At 35.4% G+C, this 26,202-nt stretch overlaps 3 protein-coding genes across 3 annotated transcripts; 2 read left to right on the plus strand and 1 right to left on the minus strand.

Moving 5' to 3' along the window:
- The first annotated feature begins 7,110 nt into the window (after positions 1 to 7,110).
- On the plus strand, positions 7,111 to 8,927 carry LOC110915159. The gene is made up of 5 exons (XM_022159812.2): positions 7,111 to 7,404; positions 7,491 to 7,594; positions 7,690 to 7,867; positions 7,992 to 8,117; positions 8,191 to 8,927. The coding sequence occupies exons 1-5, from the start codon at positions 7,219 to 7,221 to the stop codon at positions 8,782 to 8,784; spliced, it is 1,188 nt and encodes a 395-aa protein (XP_022015504.1). The 5' UTR covers positions 7,111 to 7,218; the 3' UTR covers positions 8,785 to 8,927.
- A 6,588-nt stretch (positions 8,928 to 15,515) lies between these two features.
- Positions 15,516 to 21,669, plus strand: LOC110915157 (serine/threonine-protein phosphatase 2A 65 kDa regulatory subunit A beta isoform). Its single transcript, XM_022159810.1, has 13 exons — positions 15,516 to 15,671; positions 16,709 to 17,122; positions 17,701 to 17,947; positions 18,021 to 18,133; positions 18,334 to 18,413; positions 18,548 to 18,689; positions 18,775 to 18,855; positions 19,324 to 19,428; positions 19,535 to 19,717; positions 19,811 to 19,903; positions 20,870 to 21,009; positions 21,098 to 21,164; positions 21,267 to 21,669. The coding sequence occupies exons 2-13, from the start codon at positions 16,730 to 16,732 to the stop codon at positions 21,384 to 21,386; spliced, it is 1,764 nt and encodes a 587-aa protein (XP_022015502.1). The 5' UTR covers positions 15,516 to 15,671; positions 16,709 to 16,729; the 3' UTR covers positions 21,387 to 21,669.
- Positions 21,670 to 24,322: 2,653 nt separating this feature from the next.
- LOC110915155 (probable carboxylesterase 6) lies at positions 24,323 to 25,677 on the minus strand. Its single transcript, XM_022159807.2, has one exon. The coding sequence runs from the start codon at positions 25,632 to 25,634 to the stop codon at positions 24,585 to 24,587; it is 1,050 nt and encodes a 349-aa protein (XP_022015499.1). The 5' UTR covers positions 25,635 to 25,677; the 3' UTR covers positions 24,323 to 24,584.
- Between the last annotated feature and the right edge of the window lie 525 nt (positions 25,678 to 26,202).

The following is a 26,202-nucleotide window of genomic DNA, read 5'->3' on the forward strand; positions in this document are numbered from 1 at the left end:
CGAGTAGTGAAGCTAGCTTTCGTTTTACCGGTCGCAACCGCAACCGTTGAAATATTTTTTTTTTCTAAATTGAAGCATGTCAAGACGGATTTACGCAATCGAATAGGCCCGGAATATTTAAACAATGCTATGGTTTGTGCGGTTGAAAAATAAACTTTTGATAAAGTAAAAGATGAAGATGTGATGGAACGATTTCAAGCTATGAAAAAAAAAGATGACGCGTCTATTAGGTATTTGGTTTACTTTATTTATTATTGTTTTTATAATTGCCCGGTAATTTTTTTTTTCAGAATACCTCTAAATTAATGGACTTTTGAAAATTGCCAAGCATCACCTATTATGTCTTGATCATGCAACCTGTTCTTGTAACCAAGGCTGTTGCGATTAAGTGATTCTCCTTACTCGGGTTTTTACGAAAACTAGCCTCTAAGACCATGCGTAGTCGTTGGGGTGAATAATGCCCCATCCTAGGGCGTTTTGCGTCATGTGGCAGCTCAGTCAGCAATGGGGCATTATTGGCCGTTTTCTAAAATGGGTATAGTGGGGATGTGGACATTGTGGGGCATTATGTTTATAATAAAATTAAATAAAAAAACTTCAAAAAAATTTGATTGGTTTACAAAAATGGAAACGAATCTGATTCGTCAAAACCTTACCCCTACAGCGTGATTTAAAACACGCCAAACCAAAAAAATTGGCCAAACATGCCCAGGGGGCGATGCATGGTGGTGACCGGGCGTTTTTTGGGCTATTTTTGAAAAAATAAACACGCCCACTACGGATGATCTAAATACTTGAGTCTCAGGTCTGTCTTCTTCGTATGAACATGGTATGCATCTCTTTAGAGATGTGGTGATGGTGTTGGCGACTTGGACAACCCTATGATGCAACAATAATGTGCAGGAACGGCTCAATCATTTTCGGGGCTCAAGGCAAAGTAGAAAATCGGGCCGATCCCTTTTTCAAATGTCATCCACTCATCATTATAAACTATTGCCTATCTTGGATTTTTTTTTCGTTCTTTTTGTGAGTGATGGCAGAAAATGGGTTTGTAAAAGTAGGATTAAACTGTATATTAAAAAAAATCAAGGCCTAATTTTTTTATTTATCTATTTCCAAACTATAAATAAATAACATTTTGGTGTTACATGAAGTTGTACTTCAAACACTGAGAGTTTTTTAAAAAAAATGATTTTTCATTTCTATCTCAAAATAACTTTCATCCTTTGCATTTTAACCCCTTTGACTTTTTTACTTTTAACCCAAAGTTTTTCACTCTACATTGGTGATGTATTGGGAGCTCGCTTCTTCATCGACTTTGGTGATGTAAACGTCGAAATGGTTGGCCTGCGAAACCCGGTGGTGAACATTACTATAGACGGTAAAGCTCCGCCAATGAATTGGAGAATGGACGTACCTATTCATCCACCCATAACAATAAGATTATTATTATTATTATTGTTTTCATAAAATGAATTATGCTTTATCACAATTTCATGTAAATGCTTTAGATCCAAAACAATATATTTTTTTAAGCGAATAATCAATATCAAACACATGTGAAGAATTAAACAACCCATCTTAAAAAGATTAGTAGTTTTTGCAACGGGAATATATTGAACTGAACTGTTTTTATGTGTATGAAAGCTTCAGAAGAAACGAGTAACGAAACCAGCCACTTATTAGAAATCAATGATGGTGTTTTCATATTAATTTTGGAAAGCAAAATATCATATTATATGGGACGAAAAGCCCCTGTCCAAGAAATCCTGCCACACCCTTCTCAAGCTTCTACAAGTTGTGGAAGGAAAATCGAGGAGACCACTCACATCCATAAGTAGATATGAGACCACATACTATTGGCAAGCCTATGTTGTATCGTGACACATGACACTGTAATTTTTCTTATAGGTTTTTTTATGTATCCGAGAGTCGAATGATACCAATTCACCATATTTTTTATGTAAACATATCATAAGTCCGACATTGCTACAATTAAATCCATATTCCTATACACATATTATAACATGATTCACATATGTGTGTAACGTCAACCATTTATATCAGTAAAACAACCACTGTTGAAAACCAATATTTCAACATACATAAATTTAGAGGGGATGTCATCTTGATGTGGGGCTAACCAATTTGGTAAAGACATATGCCTATTAGAAAGAGGTTTTAGGTTCAAACTTGGACAAGAAACTAGTTTATAATTTTAGTGTAAAGCAGAGTAAGAATAAAGTTTACCTTTTAAGATAATATACATATAGTTAGGAAAGAAACAAATAAAGTTTAAACCCTTATAATTGTGTAACTTTATTGTATATTGTGGTATATTTTATCTTGAATATCGAAATATTGAAACAAAATCTAAATCTAATCTAAATATTAATAAAAGACTCTAATTAATGCCACATGTTATTTTCTCCTTCAACTTATTAAATATAATAATTAAATATTAATTAATGATATTATCAACATATCTAATATCTAATAAATTATTAATATCTCTTGAATTAATATAAATATATCTAATACCTAATAAAAATTCGGATATATGGATTTACTTGAACATTAAAGTTATAAGAACAAGTAATTAGGTATTATTTTATATTTTTTATTATTGAATGATACTATCGTAAAATATGAAGAAAAAAAAACAGATTTATTAAGTATAAAAATGTAACTAAAATTTTAATTTCATACTATTAATTTATATGTTTTTTTGTGCTTCACAGCGTTGTACCAATGTACCCTACAGTTAAGGGGTTTAAAAAGAATAATTTTTCACTTTTAACTCAAAACTTCTCATCTTTTACAATTTACCTCTTTGATCTTTTTTTTACATTTAATCTAAAGCTTTTCATTTTTTGGAGCTTAACCCAAATATTTTTACTTTCAACGTTGGTCTACCATACTTTCATCTTTCGCAAGTTTTTTGTTTTATGTTTCGTTCTAAATTTTGTGAATTAACACGACGCAACGTGCGAGTGGGCTTCAACGTTTTTTTGTCTATTTTTTTCTCATTTAACAAGTCTGCCAAAAGGCGTGTATTTATTCTCGTTTGACATGTTCGTCGCAACTCTAGATCAGCTTAGTTATTTTTTCTGTGTTTTACGTTTGGGATTCTTTGCATTAACACACCACAACGGGTGTTTGTTATTCAACGATTTTACGTTTGCTTTTCGTTCGGTTTTATTTTTTCCTTTTTTATTTATTTTGTTACGAACTTTTCCAGTGTTGGTAGTCGCTGACAATGGTATGGCATTGGTGCTACTTGGCATGTTTTATACCCCGCCGCAACGCGGGGGCTTAATACTAGTATATTAAATAAAAACAAATATTAAAACCAATACTAATATTTTTTAATTAATAAACTTTAATGTTTATTTAATTAGATATATTTTTGGTATGGTATTTTATTATTTGAGGTAAGTGATATATTTATTATCGAAAAATCTGAATTGATATTTCAAATGGAAGTGAGGTGTTACAATAGCTTGTGTCATATAATGGAAAACTTCAAGATACCTTATGTAAAGTGACATTATTTTCAAGATTTGTGCCCACAAGAGGACCCAATCAATTTAATGTATGATTATAACTTAAAGTCGATTGTTTTCGTGGAAGCTTACATGTCAAACAAAAGCCTAATTACCAAGAAACTTCAGAAGACTTTGAAATAAGACTCCCAGTCCCACCCTCCATCCACATATATGAATTGATATTGGTTTTGGAGTGTTATTAAACCAAGATTAATCAAACGTGACATGTTTTTAAGTTATAACATATTATGTCCGAAATTAGATACATGTTTAAATATAAAAGATTGTGTTTAAATAATTAATAAATATATATTCACAAAGGGTTAATCTCATAAAACAATACTTTGTGTGTGGTTATTATGTTATATGGCTGCTAATCAAACATGTTATATCGAAGATGTGAAATTTTTATTTTATTTTAGTTGTTGATGTTGATGTTGATGTGAATTTATGTTTACTTGATGCAATTGTGGATGCCCGGGGGTGCATCCGCCCACCCCAATATTTCGGTTAGAAGTGTATAAGTTTCGATTTTTTGACCGAAAATTTTAAAATTATATAGGATCGCCCCCCCGATTATTTTTCCTAAATTGTATATCCTAAATATTAATAAACTTTGTATATAAACGATGGGTAGTTTGTTAAATATACACTTTGTTTTATTTGGAACTATTATTATTTAACCCGATTTGAATCGAATTGTCAACCCGACCCGACTCGAAACATAACGATAGGAAAAAAAAATTTGGGTCCCATCACTTTACGCCCCCTCGAAACTTTTGGTCAAGCTCCGCCACTAACCTGATGATTAATATTGCAATAAACAATTCAAACTTTGTTTTTTCTTTTTTTATTCATTTTTATCATTTGTTTGAATTTCTACACCAACTTTCAATGGATTATTTTGTTTAACTTTAAGCAATCTTTTATAACCAAATTAACCGAAACCAAGCCAAACCATGCATATTTTATGTATTTCCATGCTTTTCTATTTACTTGATATAGGTTGGTTCAACTCATTCAAATTATGTAGTAAGTTAAAATGACTAATTTATTTAAAATTTGATAACTTGAAAAGAGTTCAAAGTTCAAACAGGTCAACATCACCTATTGCATTTGCCAACCCGCTTGTTGTCACCATTGTTGCCACTAGCCCACTACCTCCTCCGGCACCTTCATTGTCGTTGCCAACACCACCACCCACCATTTGTTGTTGACATTGCCACATTCACGAATGTATCCGCCACAATTGTGATACCATCGTCGATGTCACCACCATCGCCACCACAACCGATGCAAGTCTAATATTAACTGTAATGTAGAGTTCAAACACATAATTAAACTTTTTTTTTCTTACATATATAAATCGAAAACACTAATTAAATTTCAACTTTTATTTTTATATAAACCGATGTTCTCATTTCAAACCATATATCAAAGAGCTAGGGCCTGTTTGTTTACCACTTAATGAGGTTATTAATGGTTCAGACCTCTTGATGGTTCAGCACTTAATCGTTCAGACTGTTTGTTTCACGAGCAGATGTCTGAATGGTTCAGACATTTGTCTCTGAATGTAGGGGTGTAAACGAGCCGGGCCGAGCCCGAGCTCGACCAGGCTCGAGCTCGGCTCGTTAGGTTTTTATGAAGCTCGAGCTCGAGCTCGGCTCGGTTCGAGCCTACTTCTTTGAGCTCGAGCTCGGCTCGCGAGTAAAACCCAAAGCTCGAGCTCGGCTCGAACTATTTTGAGAACAACCTTAAACGAGCTAAAAGCTCGGCTCGAGCTCACTTCAACATCGCTTAAACGAGCCAAAACTCGGCTCTAGCTCGGCTCATCAATGTTATCATCATTATTAATATATTATATATTAAAAAGTTAAAATTTTGTATGGGCTCGTTTAGGCTCGCGAGCCTAAACAAGCTTTGTATTTCAGGCTCGAGCTCGGGCTCGATAACAAAACGAGCTCTATTTCAGGCTCGAGCTCGGGCTCGGGCTCGTTAAGGCTCGGCTCGTTCGAGCTTTTAACCGAGCCGATCACGAGTAGCTCTCGAGCCTCTGGGCTTGTTTACACCCCTATCTGAATGGTTAAGCATTATACAGAGTCTGAATGGTTAAGACCTCTAATCTGAATTGGTCAAATATTTGCCTCTGAATGATTAAGCATCATACTGGCTCTTAATAGTTCAGACCTCTTACTAGTTCAACACTTAATGGTTCAGACCTCTTACTGATTCAGCACTTAACCATTCAGATGTTGTCAAACAGCCCCGTAGTCTATTTAAAATGAAGATACCAGAGTCTACTCCCATAAAGAAACACTAGCAAACTATTCCCGAAACGCTAACGAAATAAAAGTAAGAGGACTTAAGTGTAAATATTCGATAAGAGAAAGTTCAACTTGTCAATTGAGAATTGAAATCCACATCACGATTCACGACTCACGCGTCTTAGGTCGCATTCGTTTCCATGTTAACTCGCAAGCCATTTATTGAAAAAATACACATATTTGATAAAACTTAACCGACTAAGGTTCACCAAAACATATATTCTTTATGATTTTAAATGTATAATTAGGACATAAAGACCATTTAAAACTTATTTGACCCTTCAATAGTCAAATGTATCGACAAAGAAAGTCGTTTGACGATTCCTTCATCAATTGGACATTTACAATATAGAACTATTTGTAATATTGTGCCCTTTTACCCCTTCTAATATCTTTATATCGAATTGGAACAGATTGAAGGTTTTCATATATTTCTTTGTTTGTTTAATATAGGGACGACAACGGGACGGGTATGATATTGATATTGGTAATTTCAGTCTCATACCATATCGTAAAACCGTGTTTCATTCTCAACTCAATACTTGTAAAATATGTGTCATATAATTACTAGTTGTATATCCGGTATACTCCTTAGCTTGTTAAAAAATTACCCATAAGGATTCTCAAATACATTTCTTACCATTTCAGTTTTTATGTAATTATGTTACCTGATGAAATTAGTAATATAAATAACAAAAAAAGAGAGTAAATTAGTAATTATTCTATTACAAAGACAAAATAATATATAAAAAAATAAAAGAAAAGGTTTATGTTTATGATTCGGATAAACATGTAAATATGTTTCGGGTAATCGGACAGAGTAAAACTGTCACCACAAAACAAACCTACTACAAACGGTCAATGAGAAACCCATGCAATACAATATCCATGGCTTCCTCGTCCATGCCATGTCACGTCACGGTGGCACCCGTGGTCATCCGTGACATCTCCGTTGGGACACTTTTACCAAAAAAAAAAAAAAAAAACAAAAAAAACAAAAAAAAAAAACAAAAACAAATATTGTTAAAAGAATTACACGTTAATCGGAAATGGTACAATCGTTTATTACAACTTGGTCATAATTAGACAAAAGAGAAAAATATAATTATATTTCTCATGGTGAAACTTTAAAAAGGTGTAAAAACCAGGTTTAAAAGTCATATTTATTTATTCAAACAATAAGTGTTCAATTATGCACAAATAGACTTGTTGGGTAGATTTTTCTCTATAAAGCCTATCCTCATCACCACAAAATACTAACAAAACAAGACCGTGTTTGAAAGCTTCTTCCCTTCCAAGCTCATCGTGTTCATCCTTGAGAACAAGTAAACCAACACGACAACACCATGGGAAGAAAGCTCGATGCTCTCCTTGGTCGAAACTTCAGAACCAAAAAGTTCAAAGCAACCGTTAATCTCGCCATGTCACGTCTAACCATCCTCAAAAACCAGCATCATGCTCGCCTCACCGTCGCTCGCTCTGATATCATCCAACTCCTCAACCTTAATCACCACGAACACGCTCTTCTTCGCGTACCACACCCTCTTTCGCGTTTTTCATTAACTTATTTTTATTAACGTTTCACAAATATGTTACATTTTTTTTTTGGAATAAATAGGTTGGTGAAGTGATCAAGGAGCAAAACATGTTAGATGTGCTTGCAATGGTGGATGGGTATTGTCATCTACTTATACAAATGGTCAAACTCATAGAAAAAGAGAGGTATGTACTATTTTTTTTTGTGTCATTTTAACATATTAATTTGTAACAATTTTTATTTTTTTTCATTAACATTTTTTTTTGTAAATTTACATTAGATATTGTCCGGATGAACTTAAAGAACCTGTATCAAGCTTGATATTCGCAGCTCCAAGATGCGGGGAGTTCCCCGAGCTTCAAGAGATTCGTGCGATTCTAACCGCTCGTTATGGGAAGGAATTTAAATTTGCTCATGGTGATATCGAGCTACGAAATAGTTGTGGGGTTAATACAAGGGTAAGTATACAAAAAATATTCATAACATAACGTAACATAACATAACATAACATCACATATAAGATTGATTTATATGTTTAGAAACCGAAATTCTATAGTAAGTGTTTTTTTTAAATGATGTTAGATGGTACAAAAACTGTCACCGCGACAGACGAGATTGGAGACCCGAATAAAGACCCTACAGGAAATCGCTAACGAAAACGACATAGTTTTGAAACTTGGAGACTTGGAGAATCCGATTCATACAGAGGTAACAAAAATCAGATTGGATCAAAGTTATCGGATTTTAATTTCGATTGTGAAAAAATAAATTATGGTTGCAGGAGGAGGGTGAATCAACTAATGGTGACACCGCGAGAAATTCGTGTGCTTTGGATTTTGATGATGTTTTGAGTTTTACGGAATCTGTAAAAGGGAAAATTAAATACAAGGGTGTTGAAGATGCTGCACAGGCTGCTTTTGAGTCAGCAGCCTGTGCAGCATCTGCCGCACTGGCGGTAGTGGAGTTTTCTCGATTACAATCCACCGGTTCTGATAATACCGATAGCTCGAATTCTGGACCAAAAAATGTACTTGGTTCCATCCCTGATGAATCAAAATTCCCAATGAATTTAGCGAAAACCGAGGAGACGGAATCTGAATATGAATCCGGATCTGAAGCCGAACCTGAACACGAACACGAACACGAGAGTGAAATATCAAAGATTGGTTCTGATTCAGATGGGTCCAAGGGATTGGAGAAGACTAAAGTTTTTAATGAAAGTAACAATGAGATAATTGAGGACAAAAGTAGTGATATATTGTCATCAAAACAAAAAGAGTTTGGTATTGGAAGCAGTAAATTACAATTTGGGGAAGTACTAAAGATGCAACAATCTGATTTAACAAAGAAGCAAATTGTTGTGAGGTCTTTTTAAAGCAGTGTTTGGACAATATTTGGTATGAATGTGTTCAAAGTTTTGTAATCTATGGTTATAGTACTTGTTTAGATTATCTATTTCATTTATTTGTTATGTTCTTTGATCTTCAGAATTATATGGCTATTCTTATTATTATTTTTTTTGTTTTGTAAAAAGAGAATAATGTTTCTTTAACTGAGTTTATATTCCATATCATATGTTTCTTTTTGGTTTCTCCTAATAATAATGCATTACACGGAACACATTCATCGTAGTAGGAACGGCGACGATGATGGTGTTGAACACATTTATTTAAGTGGGACAGGCGATGTCGACACATAATAGTGATGGCCGATGGGTGGTGGCGTGGTTCTCGTCTATTAAATCAATTTTAGTTAATGTATGGCATGATTTACTATATAACATTTACCAAGTTGTGTGAATAGTACTGAGTCATGGACTTAGCTTATTTTTCATTCATTTTGTCATTGTTAGCCTCCAATGAGAACGGCTAAAGTAGGTTTGCGTAACATAGTAATTCATTGGTTGGTTCGATTTTCTTTATCAATTTAATTTTCTTATTTTGTTTTTTAGATTCATGTGCTGCTCCGATTTTTTTATTACTTTAATTTTCGATTTTTTCCCATTTAGGTTCTTTAGCTACTTTGATTTTTTTATTACTTTAAAGTTTATAATTAATTTTTGGGATATTTTAGTTTTAATTCAACTTTTAAAATATAGTGTTTCATAAAAATTTAAAATTTTCATTACAATTTGCTTTTTTTAACTACATTTGATGTAAATTTAATTCGAAACCGGTTTTCGTAATAATGTACTAGTTATCGAAACATGGACTTACAAGCCGTCGACTTTGCTTCAAGGCTTCATTTCTTCATTAGTTTTATTCGTTTTTTTCTTAGAACTTTTAAAATATGATGTTTTATAAAATTTTGATATATGTCGTTTGACATTGGTTTTTTCGTTGGGTAAATACTGGTGTACATGCGTCGAAACCGAGTCTCGAAAAATTTAACACCCTGCTGCAGCATGCGGATAATATATCGCTAGTTTAATACAAAATGAACCCATAATTTTTATTACTCAAATTAACCAACTTCCTGATAAACAAGTCATAATAATTAGAAAGCCTAAACTAAAATCTAGCTTCATTGATAGAAGTTCTTGGGCCTGGTATTACAAGTCTATGTATCGGGCGCGAGATTTGTTTAGGTTGTCGACATTAAACTTGAGTCGAGGACATTTCTAAAATTTTACTTCTTGCTGTTTGTACTCTTTGATTTTAAATTTATAAAACTTTACCTAGGTATCGTTACCCTACCCTAAAAGAGTCATAGCAATTACAAAAAAGAATTTTCTTGTTTCATTTTTACCAACGAATATTAGATTTTAATAATTTCAATTATTCGCTGTTGGTCGCTAACAGTCTTAACTCAAAAATAACCAATGACAGTCCTAACTATTAACATATTGGCCACCAATGAACTCTGACTAACAGAACCCTAACGCCGTTAGTCTCCGGTAGCAGGAAAACCGTTTTTAGCCAGAAAAAGGTTTCTAAAGGTCTCGTCTAAGGTTACAAAGATGTTTAGAACGAAGATGTTAAGTTTTCCAGCCAAAAAGAAGTTTTCCGGCGAAAATATGAGTTTTCTTACGACTTTAATAATTGAGGTTTTTACTAGAAAAAAAGATTCTTAAAGATCCGTAATAAGGTTACAAAGAGGTTTGGGACGAAAAATGTTGAGTTTTTCGGCCAAAAACGTTTTTTTTCCGGCGACCAGAGACTAACGGTGTTAGGATTTTGTTAGTTACGGTCTATTGGAGGCCAATATGTTAATAGTTGAGACTGACAGTAGTTATTTTTTAAGTTGAAACTGTTGATGGTCAACGAGGAATAGTTGGTATTATTAAAATCCAATATTCCTTTTACCAAAACAAACATATTTATTTGGCAACAAGTTAGAAATCCATGTATTACATGAAATGGAAAAAAAATATTAAATAGTTAATAATAAAGATTTAAGAATTATAAAATAAGGATATGATTGAAACTATTTATAAACAATATTTTTTTTTCTTTTATATTTCTTTTCAATTTAATAAAGGGTTATTGGATTTTATCACCTATAACTATTGGTTATTTGCCGCTGCCACCCTCAACTATCACTTTGACGTTCGTCACCATCAACTTAACACTTAGTGTGTTCTGTCACCACATCGTTAACTGATCACGATCTTAGGAAGATTTTAGGGATCTTAGAAAGGTTTTTGGGATCTTAGGTCACCCCAAAAGTATAGTAACATGATCAAAAGTTAGTGATTAGTTAACGACGTGGTGACAGAACACACTAAGTGTTAAGTTGGGGGTGACGGACGTCAAAGTGATATTTAAGGGTGGCAGCGGCTAATAGCCAATAGTTGGGAGTGATAAAATCCAATAACCCTTTAAAAAATATAATAAGAATGTCTCAAACAAGAGAAACAAGTAAAGGAATTTTGAATCACAAATTAATATTTTTAAGAGTAAATTTCAAAGTTCGTCCTTTATGTATGTCTAAAATATCAAAGTATGTCCTTTATCTTTAATAACTTCAAAAAACGTCCTTAATGTTTGAAAAACCAATCAGGTTATGTCCTTTAGTCATAACACAATTAGTTTTCACGGTTAAAGTTGACTAAGTCAATCCCACATAAGGATATTTTAGTCATTTTATCCTAAATATTATAATTAATAATCATAAAGCCAATAAATAAAACAATTTATTACAGATACACAGACAACTCACTTAGCCACCTCCACCACCACTCCCTTTACTCTCACCACCATTCCCACCCCAACCACCGTCCACGACCACCCCCTAGACACCACCATTTCACCTGCAATCTATGGCAACCTCCGGCCATCACCACCCGCGCCTGCCGGAAATAAACTCAAGCAACAACAAACCATCAGAACCACCACCACCGAGCCTGCAACCTCCGGCAATCTCTAGCCATCATCACCCATAACCACCCGCCGGACATAAATCCAAGCAACAACAATACAAACCTCAACCAGTTTTAAATCGACCTCTTACCTTTCTCTTTCCAAAATCAAATGCAATTACAAATCTCAGGTTTCAATTATAGATCTCAAACATCAATTACAGATCTAGGGCTTCATCATAAGTTTCGAAAATTTCAAGTCTTCACTTACAGATCTAGATCTCAGGCTGGTCACAGCGGTTAGGGTTTCAATCACTGAACAGATCTTCGAAAATTTCACTGAACAAATCACTGAACAAATCGTGTGCTGGTCACAGTGGTTAGGGTTTCCGAGTTCTGGTTGCGTGCTGATATGAATCGGAAGCGTGCTGGTCGCGCGGTGGTGGGGGAAGTGGTGGTGGTTAGGGCGGTTGACGACGCCGAGGAACTCTGTGTCCATGGAAACGATGTCGATGCTTCAAGATGGTGGTTGCTGATGGGGTGGTGGTGTTGTTGGTGGCAGGTGGATGGTGGTGACGGCGGTTGTGGTGGGAGACGGTTAGAGAGAGATAGAAATGTGATAGAGAGAGAAAAATTATGTCTCTATATATGTATAATTAGAGAGAGAGAAGAGATAGAGTGTGTGTGTTCTAGAGAGAGAGAGACAGGGTGTGGGAGAGAGAGAGATGATGATGGTAGAATGACATTAATGCCCTCATGTGCTTCTCACATGACCTGACTTAACTGGGAAAACAAACTAGGTTTAGGGTAAAGGACATAACCTGAATGGTTTTTCAAACATTAAGTATGTTTTCTGAGGTTATTAAAGATAAAGGACATACTTTGATATTTTAGACATACATAAAGGACGAACTTTGTAATTTACTCTATTTTTAATGGCTAAAATTATACAAAATTTGACTTTCATAGAGCTTAAACCCTTAACTTAAAGAAAGAGGAATAACATCTTAAATTTTGTAAAAGATGTGATATAACTAGCTAATTTATACAAGATGTGATACAACCCCACCCCACGGCTAGAATGACAAATTTTGTAAAGAGTTAATTACTGTTTTCGTCCCTGTGGTTTGTCAAAAATCACTATTTCAGTCCATTAGTTTAAAAATTGTGATTTCAGTCCCTGTGGTTTCACTTTCGTAACCATTTCAGTCCCTGTGGTTTCACTTTCGTAACCATTTCAATCCATTTATTCTATAAGTACACGGACTGAAATGGTTATGAGGTGGACTGAAATGGTTACGAAAGTGAAACCACAAGGACTGAAATCGCAATTTTTAAACTAATGGACTGAAATAGTGATTTTTAACAAACCACAGGGACGAAAACAGTAATTAACTCTTTTGTAAAAGATGTGATACAACTAGCTAATTATTTATTAGGTATTCCATGACATTTTAGTCTGGTGAGATCTTTTGGTGAGATAAGGAATGGAAAAAAACACCTACATGCCAAGGAATGGAAATTATTATATTTGGAAGGAGTTACATTCCTTTGGAATACTCCATTCCATTACCACATTATAACCAAACATGTTTTTTTTCATTCCATCAGAATGATCCATTTCATTCCACCTTCCATTCCTTCATACCAAACGTTACCTTAGGGTCTGTTTGGTATGGGATAATGAAATGGACGAAGGAATGGAATGGATGAGATAATCGAATGAACGAGGGAATGCAATGGATCATTACCATTCCATGTCTTGTTTGGTTACCATGTGTGAATGGAATGAATTATTATTGTGTATTGTTATGTATACAAGAAAAACGGAGTAACAAAATCAGCAGTGAGTGGTGGTGGTGGCGGCGAGTGGCGGTGCGGCGGTGACGACGAGTGGCGGTGGCGGCAAGGTGGCCGTTGGTGGTGGGTGGCAGTAGAGGTGGCGGCGGTTGGTCGCAGCTGTGGGTGATAACGGTGGCGAGTGGGTGGCGGCGGCGGCGGTTGGTCGCAGCTGTGGGTGATAATGGTGGCGAGTGGGTGGCGGCGACGACGGTGGTTGTCGGGGTGAGGTGGTGGCGGGTGGCGGCGATGGCGTCGGTGGTGGGTGGTGGTGTTGGTAGGTGGTGGGTTGTGGTGTTGTTGATGAATGGTGCAAGAGGGGATGGAATGGAAAAAAAAACATGGGGGTGGAAGGAATGATTTTGAGTGAATGGAATGCCTTTTGAAATGGGTGATTCCATTCCATTGACCAACTAAACATCTTTTTCTTCATTCCCTTGTAATCATTCATTCCATTCCACCTCTCATTCCTGCATACCAAACACTACCCTAGGGTCTGTTTGGTATGGGGTAATGGAATAAATGAGAGAATGGAATGGACGACATAATGGAATGGACAACGGAATGAAATGGATCATTTCATTCCATTGTGATGTTTGGTTACTCATATGTGAATAGAATGAATCATTACTTTGTACAATTTGATAAACAAAAAAAAGATGAAGTAACGAAACACAACTGTATTAAAAACGACAAAAATATAATTGCCTCAATAATAATAATAATAATAATAATAATAATAATAATAATATATTAATGATAAAAAATTAATAATAGATTTTTGATATATATTAATATTAGTATGAATATTAATAAATATAAATACAAATAAACGTATAATAATAATAATAATAATAACATATTTCTTTCCATTCCTTGAAGGAATGGAAAAAAAAACACCTATATGCCAAGGAATGGAAATTATTATATTTGAAAGGAGTTACATTTCTTTGGAATGCTCCATTCCATTACCACATTATAACCAAACATGTTTTTTTTTCATTCTATCAGAATGATCCATTTCATTCCACCTTCCATTCCTTTATACCAAACGCTACCTTAGGGTCTGTTTGGTATGGGATAATGAAATGGACGAAGGAATGGAATGGATGAGATAATCGAATGAACGAGGGAATGCAATGGATCATTACCATTCCATGTCTTGTTTGGTTACCATGTGTGAATGGAATGAATTATTATTGTGTATTGTTATGTAGGCAAGAAAAACGGAGTAACAAAATCAGCGGTGAGTGGTGGTGGTGGTCGGTGGTAGTGATTATGGGTCGTTATAGGTGGTGGTGGGTGTCGACGACAGCGATGGGTGGTGGTGGTGGCGGCGAGTGGCGGTGCGGCGGTGACGACGAGTGGCGGTGGCGGCAAGGTGGCCGTTGGTGGTGGGTGGCAGTAGAGGTGGCGGCGGCGGTTGGTCGCAGCTGTGGGTGATAACGGTGGCGAGTGGGTGGCGGCGACGACGGTGGTTGTCGGGGTGAGGTGGTGGCGGGTGGCGGCGATGGCGTCGGTGGTGGGTGGTGGTGTTGGTAGGTGGTGGGTTGTGGTGTTGTTGATGAATGGTGCAAGAGGGGATGGAATGGAAAAAATAACATGGGGGTGGAAGGAATGATTTTGAGTGAATGGAATGCCTTTTGGAATGGGTGATTCTATTCCATTGACCAACCAAACATCTTTTTCTTCATTCCCTTGTAATCATTCCTTCCATTCCACCTCTCATTCCTGCATACCAAACACTACCTTAAGTCATGAACGACAGAGGGGTTTTTTTCCAGATTTATTAGGTTTCATCTTGAATTGGTGTACATGTATTATTACCATGTGGAGATAATATAATCGTGTGATTCTGCTGGTGGTACGACGACAATGATCCAAATTTATCGTTAAAAAATATTTATTAGAGAAGATTAACCCTTTCAAACAAATTCGAATCAATAATTGAATACCTTGGTAATTTAAAAATCCGAGGGGGTGTAGTGTAAAATAACATACATCTCTAGATCCTGTCCGTCTACACTCGCATACATTCATTCCTTCAATCAATCAACCCAAACTTCATCTCATCTCTGCTACTCAGATCCGATCTCAACCTGGATCCGCATTAACCACCGCCGGTCAGATCTTCGTTTTCTCCGTCAATCCTCTAACTGCTCTCAATTTCTGTATCTATTGTTTTTTGTAACATAATTTCACGTCAATTTATGATTTCATGTTTCCGTTACAATCACGAACCCTAATTTAGGAGTTAGTATCATTAGAATCGCGTTTTCTTTGTATTTTCCCCAAATTTAAGTGCCTAATTGCCTTGAGATTTGTTATTCTAGGGTTAGGTCTAGATCTCAGTTTTCGAACAAACTTTTAATCAATTTACAGTTTAATTATGTTGATTATGTTGTTTAGATAATTGTGCAAGTTTAACTGAGCTAGCTGCAATGGAAATTTCATGCCGTTAGTTGTTTATATGTGCTCACACACAATGTTAGTTATAGTTAATCATGTTTATGTATACATTTTTTTCAGTATATACATTTCGAGTTAGCGATTAAGTTTCAATTGATGAGAAGATTACTTTATAGAATGAATTAAATTTGGAACTCAATTGCTGGCTTAAGTTTGACTGAAACTGCTGCAGTTTTTTAAACTATGTATACATTTACTCATATTATGTATACATTTTTCTCTGTATACTTTTAACTTTTAAGCTAACGATTAAGTCTCGGTTGGTGAGCAAAATATCTCTTGGAATGAATTGAATTTGGTACTGAATTGCTGGCTTTGAATTTGACCGAAACTGCTGCTGTTTTTTTAAATCTATGTATACATTTACTCATATTATGTATACATTTTTCTCGGCATATACATTTTTCTCTGCATATACATTTTTCAAGTTAACGATCAAGTCTCAGTTGATGAGCAAAACATCTCTTCGAATGAATCAAATTTGGAACTGAAGTGCTGGCTTTAATTTTGACGGAAACTGCTGCATTTTTTAAACTATGTATACATTTACTAATATTATGTATACATTTTCTCTCTGTATATACATTTTTCAAGTAATGTTTAAGTCTCGGTTGGTGAGCAAATCATCTCATACAATGAATGGAATTTGGTACTGAATTACTGGCTTTGTATTTGATCGGAACTGCTGCAGTTTTTCAAAATACAGACAACTATGTCGATGGTGGATGAGCCTTTGTATCCCATAGCAGTACTGATTGACGAACTAAAGAACGATGACATCCAGTTGAGGTTAAATTCTATCAGAAAGCTTTCTACGATTGCACGTGCGTTAGGAGAAGAACGAACCAGGAAGGAATTGATTCCTTTCTTGAGTGAAAACAATGATGATGACGATGAAGTTCTTCTTGCAATGGCTGAAGAGTTAGGTGTGTTTATACCTTATGTTGGAGGACTAGAGTACGCTCATGTGTTGCTACCTCCTTTGGAAACCCTTTGCACGGTTGAGGAAACATGCGTGAGAGACAAAGCTGTTGAGTCGCTATGCAGGATTGGATCTCAGATGAGAGAAACCGATTTGGTTGATTGGTTTATACCTCTTGTTAAGGTTTGTTCATTTGAGTATTTCCTTCATAAATAAATTTTTACTGTTTCGTCAGAGTTATTAGAGTAAAATGCCATTTTCGTCCCTGAGGTTTGGCCAGTTTTGCGACTTTTGTCCAAAGGTTTTTTTTTTCCGCATCTAGATCCAAAAGGTTCGAAATCTTGCCATTTTCATCTGCCTCGTTAACTCCATCCATTTTTCTTAGTTAAGTCAGTGGTATTTCTTGTCTTTTTTGTTAACTTAAAGGGCAATTAGGTCTTTTTCACTTTATGTAATTTGTCTTTTTTGTTAACTTTAAGGGAAATTAGGTCTTCTTCACTTTATGTAAAAAGACTAAATACCCCTGAAAAAGAACAAATTGCCATTTAAGTTAACAAAAAAGACGAAAATACCCCTGACTTAACGGAGAAATATGAATGGAGTTAACGAGCCGGATGAAAATGTTAAGATTTCAAACCTTTTTGATCCAAATGCAGAAAAACAAACCTTTGGACGAAAGTCGCAAAACTGGCCAAACCTCAGGGACGAAAATGGCATTTTACTTCAGTTAATGTTTACAAGTTTTGTTTTTATGGCTGCAGAGGCTGGCAGCTGGTGAATGGTTTACTGCGCGAGTTTCTGCTTGTGGACTTTTTCACATCGCGTATCCTAGTGCATCGGAGATGTTGAAGGCGGAATTGAGGACTATCTATAGCCACTTATGTCAAGATGATATGCCTATGGTTAGGAGATCAGCTTCTACAAACTTGGGGAAATTTGCTGCCACCGTGGAACCAGCTCATCTCAAGACAGAGATCATGCAAATATTTGAGGATCTTACACAAGACGGTATGTTTTTCTTTTATATCTTACCTTTTACCACTTTAGCTCTCTTGCAAGTGATGAAAATGTTTTTCTATAGATCAAGATTCTGTTCGTTTGCTTGCTGTCGAGGGCTGTGCTGCTCTTGGCAAGTTGTTGGAACCGCAAGATTGTATTGCACATATTCTTCCTGTGATTGTCATCTTTTCTCAGGTTAATTTGTATCTATTTTTTTTCTGAATATAATTTATAACTCTCAATGTTCCCAATTTCACATATTCTTTATATGACATCATGACCTCATATTGTACCCTGTATTGTTGAAAGGATATTGATATAAATTTTGAAATTTTAAATAAAATTGGTGGATTTAATCTAATTGTTCTTATTATTAAACCGGTTCTCAAATTTAGGACAAATCATGGCGCGTTCGTTACATGGTTGCAAATCAGCTGTATGAGCTTTGTGAAGCTGTGGGCCCCGAACCTACCAAGTATGTTTCCCCTAAACATCTTGATGTTCCTATTTTCGAAAATCATTTCCTGAATAAGATCACTGAGTAATCTTCTTATTTCTGTTAATTTTTACTTTTTTTACTAATCTGGTTATGATTGCATCAAAAAATAGGACGGATTTGGTTCCAGCATACGTGAGGCTGCTTCGTGATAACGAAGCCGAAGTACGTATCGCAGCCGCTGGTAAAGTCACCAAATTCTCTCGCATTCTTAGTCCGGAACTCGCTGTTCAGCATATTCTTCCATGTGTCAAGGTAGTTGTTTGTTTTATAATGTTTTAATTCAAGATTAGATATTTTTCATGTTGTTTTTTTACCTTTTTTTTATAATGGCATGTAGGAATTGTCTTCAGATTCTTCTCAGCATGTTAGGTCGGCTCTTGCATCTGTTATCATGGGCATGGCCCCTGTTTTAGGCAAGGTAATTTGTTTTTATAATTTTGTGAGTAAAATGCCATTTTCGTCCCTGAGGTTTGGCCATTTTTGCGACTTTCGTCCAAAGGTTTGTTTTTTCGCATCTGGATCCAAAAGGTTTGAAATCTTGCTATTTTCATCTTGCTCGTTAACTCAATCCATGTTTCTTCGTTAAGTCAAGGGTATTTCCGTCTTTTTTGTTAACTTAAAGGGCAATTCAGTCCTTTACGTTAACAAAAGAGACAAGAAATACCCGACTCAACATAGAAAAATGGATGGAGTTATCTAAACAGATGAAAACGGCAAGATTTCAAACCTTTTGGATCTAGATGCAAAAAAACAAACCTTTGGACGAAAGTCGCAAAACTGGCCAAACCTCAGGGACGAAAATAGCATTTTACACTAATTTAGTCAAATATCTTTCATTGTTGAATAACCTTTTCATGATTATATCTAATTGTGTAAAAAATTACAGGATTCAACTATTGATCAACTTCTCCCTATATTTCTGTCACTTCTAAAAGACGAGTTTCCAGATGTGCGTCTGAATATTATTAGTAAGCTGGATCAAGTGAATCAGGTAGAACGACTTTTGTTAATAGTGCTAAACTACTTATTTATCATTTTCAGACCACATTATTATTCACTATTATTAATTATTATTTTATGTTTGGTTGTGATTACAGGTGATTGGAATCGATCTTTTGTCTCAATCATTGCTTCCGGCAATTGTGGAGCTAGCTGAAGATAGGCATTGGAGGGTTCGTTTGGCTATAATAGAATACATACCTTTATTAGCAAGTCAGTTAGGTGTCGGGTTTTTTGATGATAAACTCGGTGCTCTCTGCATGCAATGGTTACAGGACAAGGTTTATACTTATATTTGTTTATAAACTATCGAGTACTAATATATTTTCATTAAATATCAATATTTCTTTGTTAATGGGTTTATATATCTGCAGGTTTACTCCATCAGAGAAGCTGCTGCTAACAACCTGAAACGCCTTGCAGAGGAATTCGGGCCAGATTGGGCCATGCAGCATATTGTTCCGCAGGTAAAAATTAGTTTTCTGATTAATTCACTATTTTTTTATTTGTTTTTTAGTTTAACTAGTAAAATGACCCGCAGGCCCTTTGCAAACATCTAATGCATTAGTCGAAGCGTTATGTCATGCATTAACCATATGAAAACACATGTTTCAACGTACTCGGTTCAACTGTACAGTCATAATGTAACATACCAAAAAACCTAAAGCGTGAATAGAAACACCGCAAAAGGAAAAAAGAAAACACATTCACATCAAGGGGCAACCATGAGTGATTTGTAAAGTGAAAGGACCAAAGTCGGGAGGTGTAAACATCAACGACTTTGGTTTTTATTATAGATATATAATAATAATAATATAATTGTAATTTTACCCGCCTTGCGTTGCGAGGGCTCGAAACGTACAATAACTTGAATATATACCGTCAAATTCAAATGTATTATATTAAGCCTGCTTAGTTTGGAACAAAATTTACATCAAAATGTAGACCAACTGGAAACGTAGATAAAATACGCACAAAAACGTATCATATTTGAGCTGACTTGTTTCCAATAAAAACTTTACGTCTAAACCAACTCGAATTTATACCGAGAACATAGAACATAAATATATTAGCTTTTTAGAGGAAAGGAACGAAAGAGGTAAGCTCGAAACTTATAAACTCAAGGAGGTCAAGGACAAATTAGTTCTTTAAAAAATAAATTAGTGAATGAAAGTTATTGAAGAAATATATAATAGGTTAAAAACACATTATATATGGTATAGGGGTAAAGTTGGAATGTTAGAAACTTGTAAAATAGAGTAGTAGTTTAGGGACTAAATTTGCCATTTTATGAAACTTTGAAGGTACCAAAGTCAAGGGGCTAAAATTGCAACATCGTGAAAGTATGGGGGGAGGCAAAGCCGGTGGGAAACCCCACCGACTTTGTCTTTTAAGATAGTATAAAATTTATAGACATGTTTGTTCCTTCACAGGTGTTGGAAATGGTTAACAACCCACATTACTTGTATCGTATGACAATTCTTAGTGCAATTTCTTTACTCGCCCCTGTTATGGGCTCAGAAATCACATGTTCTAAGCTGCTTCCTGTGGTCGTTACCCTAGCCAAAGACAGGTATTTACATTTATTGCTTATTATTATTTGTTACAAAGTTGATGACATCTAGTTAGGTCCGTTTCTTAACGCGCTTATATTTTTTCAGAGTGGCAAATATCAGGTTTAATGTGGCGAAGGTGTTGCAATCATTTATTCCTATCGTTGACCAATCTGTAAGCAACTTATTTTTTTATTAGTTAATTATACATATCAACCTTGCGTTTATGCATGCATAACGAACTCGTGCTGTCATTTGTATATATATTATTATTAAGGTGATGGAGAAGACGGTTAGGCCATGTTTGGTTGAGCTGGCAGAGGATCCCGATGTGGACGTGCGTTATTTCTCGAAACAAGCACTTGAAGCGATCGATCAGGTGATGATGTCTACCTAAAGCAAATTTCCGTCAAATTTGGTGCCACCGATTATCGACATTGTTGTGATGTCAATGTGCTACATTGTCTTATACAAGCACCAAACATAGATACAATTAGTCTATTTTGGCCTCGGTTTTTTGTTTTGAAATTTAGCAGACGGTATCATGTGTCATGAGTATGGATGCGGATTAAGATTCTTGTTTATGTTGTTGAAACTTCGATGTTTGTTGTCATAGTGGGTAATTTTGACATGTGTTGATAGCTTTGTTAATCGAGAAATGTGCTAGTTTTTGGTTGTTATGGTTTGATTTGCTTTGCTTTCTGTAGTATAAAACTCATCAATGTTAAGTACAACATATACCTACATAATCAATAATAAGCCACACAAAATGGTCTTTATTCGGGTCAACATGGGTTATGTTCGAAATGAAATGAAAAGATGGGTAACCCTCATCCTATACTTGCTTATATGACGGCTAGTAGCGACGACAGGTGGTGGTCGTGGGGAACTACTAAGTTGTGGTAACACAATGGTGATAGGGTGGTTTGTTTTAAGTCATCAAGCTTATAATGGTAAACACTTGGAAATCATTGTATAATTTGAATAGGCTCAAAGTGACTAGTTGTGGTTTAATAGACCATGATGGCATGATGTACCATAAACATTTAATCCAACTTAACCGATTTATAAACACTTAGTTATGATTGTTAGATGTTAAGCAACATCATTATATATATTAAATTAAAATCTATCTAAATATATAATTTTTTTTTCGAACGGCAATTGTAGAGGCCAAAGGACCCACTACCCCACAGGGCGAGACAAGCTCTTAAACCCTGCCCAGGCCCAACTCCATACTGAAATCCCAATATGTACGGCAGGAGTCGAAGCTGGGACCTCCCCAGAGTAGAAACCTTACGGAAAACTCCCCTGACCAACTGAGCTATACCATGTTGGTATATAAAATATATAAAATAGTTATGATTATAAATATATAGATAAATTATAGAGTAAATTACAAGTTTTTTCCTTTATGTTTATACCAAATTGCAGGTGGTGTCCTTTAGCTTTAAATTTGACGAGTTTTGTCCTTAACGTTTCAAAATCCTGCACGTTATGTCCTTTAGGCTAAACCCAGTTAGATTTTTTGGTTAAGTATGGTCATGTGCCTTGCACATGAGGGTATTCTTGTCATTTTACCTCACTATGGGCTAGTTTGTAAAAAACTCTTATTCAGGGGCTATTTTATACAAAACTAAAAAAATAAAAACTGTTTTATCATCTCTCTCTCACACAAACACACTCCCAGCCACAACCTCACTCATCGTACAACCACCATCCACCTCCACCTGCCACCACCACTGTTCACCATCACGCCACCATTCAACAAAAAAAATCATAAAAATCAAAATAAATAATAATAACCGAGACACCCAAACAGACAAAACAAAATCCCTCCCCTCTTTCAAATAAACATCATTATACAATCAATTGAAACAAAAACAAAACCAAAAAACCCCTAATTTCAATTCACTTTAAATTCATAATCAACCACAAGATCATTTACGAAAAAAGCTACAATTACAAAAGTAAAACAAGAGAATCTGATGTTGTTTTCATCTTTGAAAAGCGACACAGGTTCAGAGAGAAAAATAAAAACAAAAAGAGCTTCAAAATGTACAAAAAGTAGAGAGAAAAAGTGGTTTAGAGCGAGAAACTATAGAGACCGTGAGATCAGTACCTTATAGTGAAATGGACGGTGATTGGTGGCCGGAGAGTGACATTCCGATGGGGAAACTGTCGGAGATTCGTTGGTGTTTGTTTTTTTGTTTTTTTTTTATATATTTTTTGTGTTGAATGGTGGTGGAGGTGGTGGAGATGGTGAACAGTGGTGGTGGCGGGTGGGGTGGATGGTGGCTATGCGGTGAGTGAGGTTGTGGCTGAGAGTGTGTGAGAGAGATGATAAAAGAGTTTTTATTTTTTAGTTTTGTACAAAATAGCCCCTGAATAAGAGTTCTTTACAAAATAACCCATATGGAGGTAAAATGACGAGAATACCCTCAAGTGCAAGGCACATGACCATACTTAACCAAGAAATCTAACTGAGTTTAGCCTAAAGGGCATAACGTGCAGGATTTTGAAACGTTAAGGACAAAACTCGTCAAATTTAAAGTTAAAGGACACCGCCTGCAATTTGGTACAAACATAAAGGACAAAACTTATAGTTTACTCTAAATTATAAATGGGTTGATGTTGAGTTTGTAAAATTGTTCACGGACCATGCTCAATCTACACAGAGCTCAAAACATGCCTAGCTAAAACTTAAACTTTTATAAGTTAAACGAACATAATTGAGCTTAATCAAGCTCAACTCAAGTCATTTACGCTCTGGTAGAATATAATGTCAACATGTTAATTTAACTCGCAATGTGTAAATGAACATTTATGGATAGTTTTGTTCTCTTATGGACAAATTTCGAAGGTCTCGTACTTTCCCTTAAAGTAGTCTCTTATATAAATCTAATACAAATATAACTCGGTATAACAAATACGAAAAATTGTTTGATCGATTGTGTTATATTCTAGAGTGCCTGTTTTATAGGCCCCAAACTTGATCATTTAGATTATTTCAATAATGCTATCAAATGAGTTTTCATAACATTTTATAAATGACTACATTTTACTTATAGAATTCATGGATTAATTTGGAAATACGGAAATAATTTTGACTTTGTGACACATATATGGATCTCGTGGGACACTGATTAAATAATTTACAGACCAAATGATAAATGTTTTAAGACATTAATTAATATATACCACACTGACCAATCATGTAATTACCTGATATAATAGAGTATAGCACTTTACCATATTACAAGACATGACATGTTCATCACAATTTACCTCTCACCATTCCACATTTAAAGTTTGTACATTTATACTATAATATATGTTTAACTATCATGAAATTTTACATGTATAAGGATTTACAATTTTATAAGTAGTGCTAGTAATAGCAGATAACATGTAAAAGGTAAAAAGTAGGTGTGGCAATAAGTGTCAACAATTTTAATATTATTGTAGTTGCAATACTTTTTGACACTAGTAAGTATGAAGCTTTTTACAGTATAGTGATTTGCATAATATAATAACATTAAAATTTGAAGTACTATAATTTATGTAAATTTTATACTTTTGTACCACTAACTTATTATCTATTCTTCCTCTTAATGATGAATGCCTTGATATGTGAAATCATTTCTTGAGTTCTCATTTGTGAAAGATGAGATTTGTCAAGAATCTGGAATGCATGACCAACACCTTTATACGCCACATGATCCACTTCTATCCCTAAAGTTCCCACAACACCACAAAATTCCATATTCCTATCTTTTAAGATGTCCAATTCTGATGAGCATACCATTGTGGGCAAATATCTCTTTCCTTCCACCATATTTGACTTTTTTGCACAAGGGTTGCACCATGGATGGTCACGGTTCGCCCCTTTCGGTAATGCAAGTCTCCAATACGTGTCTGAGGCCTTTAGGTTAAGCGCAGAGCCAGGCGGTTGTACCATGAGGGTTTCTGAATCCGTTCTTGATTCTCCACCAAAAAACGGTTGGATTAGAATGTTACCTTTAAAGATTAATGGTTTTAGATGTGCGCGGTTAGCACAAAATCTTATAGTCATATTATGTGCTATATTAGCGCCAGCACTGTCGCCTGCCAAAAACACGTTGGTGAAATCACATTTTTTTGACCACCAAGTGTTAGATTTGCGTAGAACTTGTTGTTTCACCCACATAAGTGCCTTACGCCCATCTTCATAGGCAGCCGGGAGAGGGTTCTCAGGGGCTAAACGATAATCTACGGACATGATCACACAACCAACTTTACTTGCTAAAAGTGCAAGAAATTCATGGTAACAACTCCATGCAGCCGAACCGACACAAAACCCTCCTCCATGGAAATAAACGAGCAAAGGAAGTTTGCCATGGCCTTTCGGGACATAAAATCGTGCCCATATATTTGTAAACTTGTTAATCAATATATCCCTACATGTCACCCCAAGTTCTAGAGGTAACGTACACATGACACGAGGAACAATATGAGGTCTTTCCACGTGTCCATCTTTGTAAACCCTGACTAGACCGTCGATTTCTTCGACTAAAGTTCTAGGGTTTTGAGGGTTTTTGGTAACTATTGGATGGCTTAAAGTTGAATCCAAGAGGCTTGTGATGGCCGCCCTTTTTCTTCTCATAGCTTTGATGTGATGTGATGTTATGAAATGAAGAGAACTTTGGTATGAGTTGAATAATTTGTAAAGCTTTAGTTCATTGCATCATATATATAGGAAATATCTACAAGGATCAGATTGGTATAATAAAATATTAGAAGTTGAAAAGCAAATAAGAAGTTGCCAAGTGTCTTCAAAGGAATCAACTTTTGTGGGGGTAACCGGCTAAAGGCTATATTATTGGAGCATACAAACGTGGAACATATTTTGAGTGTTGAATCTTAAATCCAACTAGTATTAAACACCCCGCGTTGCGGCGGGGACGAGCACTAATGCCACACTACTGTCAACGACCACTGAAGTTGTGGTGTTAATGCGAAGAAATTAAACCGAAACGTAAAACATAGAATAAAATAACTAAGTTGATTTAGGACTCGCGCGTGACGATAAACCCGCGTCTATTTTTTTCCCGTTTGCAGGTTCATCGTAATCTATATATATCATTACCACTATACAAACCATAATGCATACATTACAACAACCATTGTATCAATATGTTGCAAATTATATTTATACAAGATTTTGGCTAAAT

The sequence above is a fragment of the Helianthus annuus genome, chromosome 16, assembly GCF_002127325.2.
Source record: "Helianthus annuus cultivar XRQ/B chromosome 16, HanXRQr2.0-SUNRISE, whole genome shotgun sequence".
NCBI classification, from domain to species: Eukaryota; Viridiplantae; Streptophyta; class Magnoliopsida; order Asterales; family Asteraceae; genus Helianthus; species Helianthus annuus.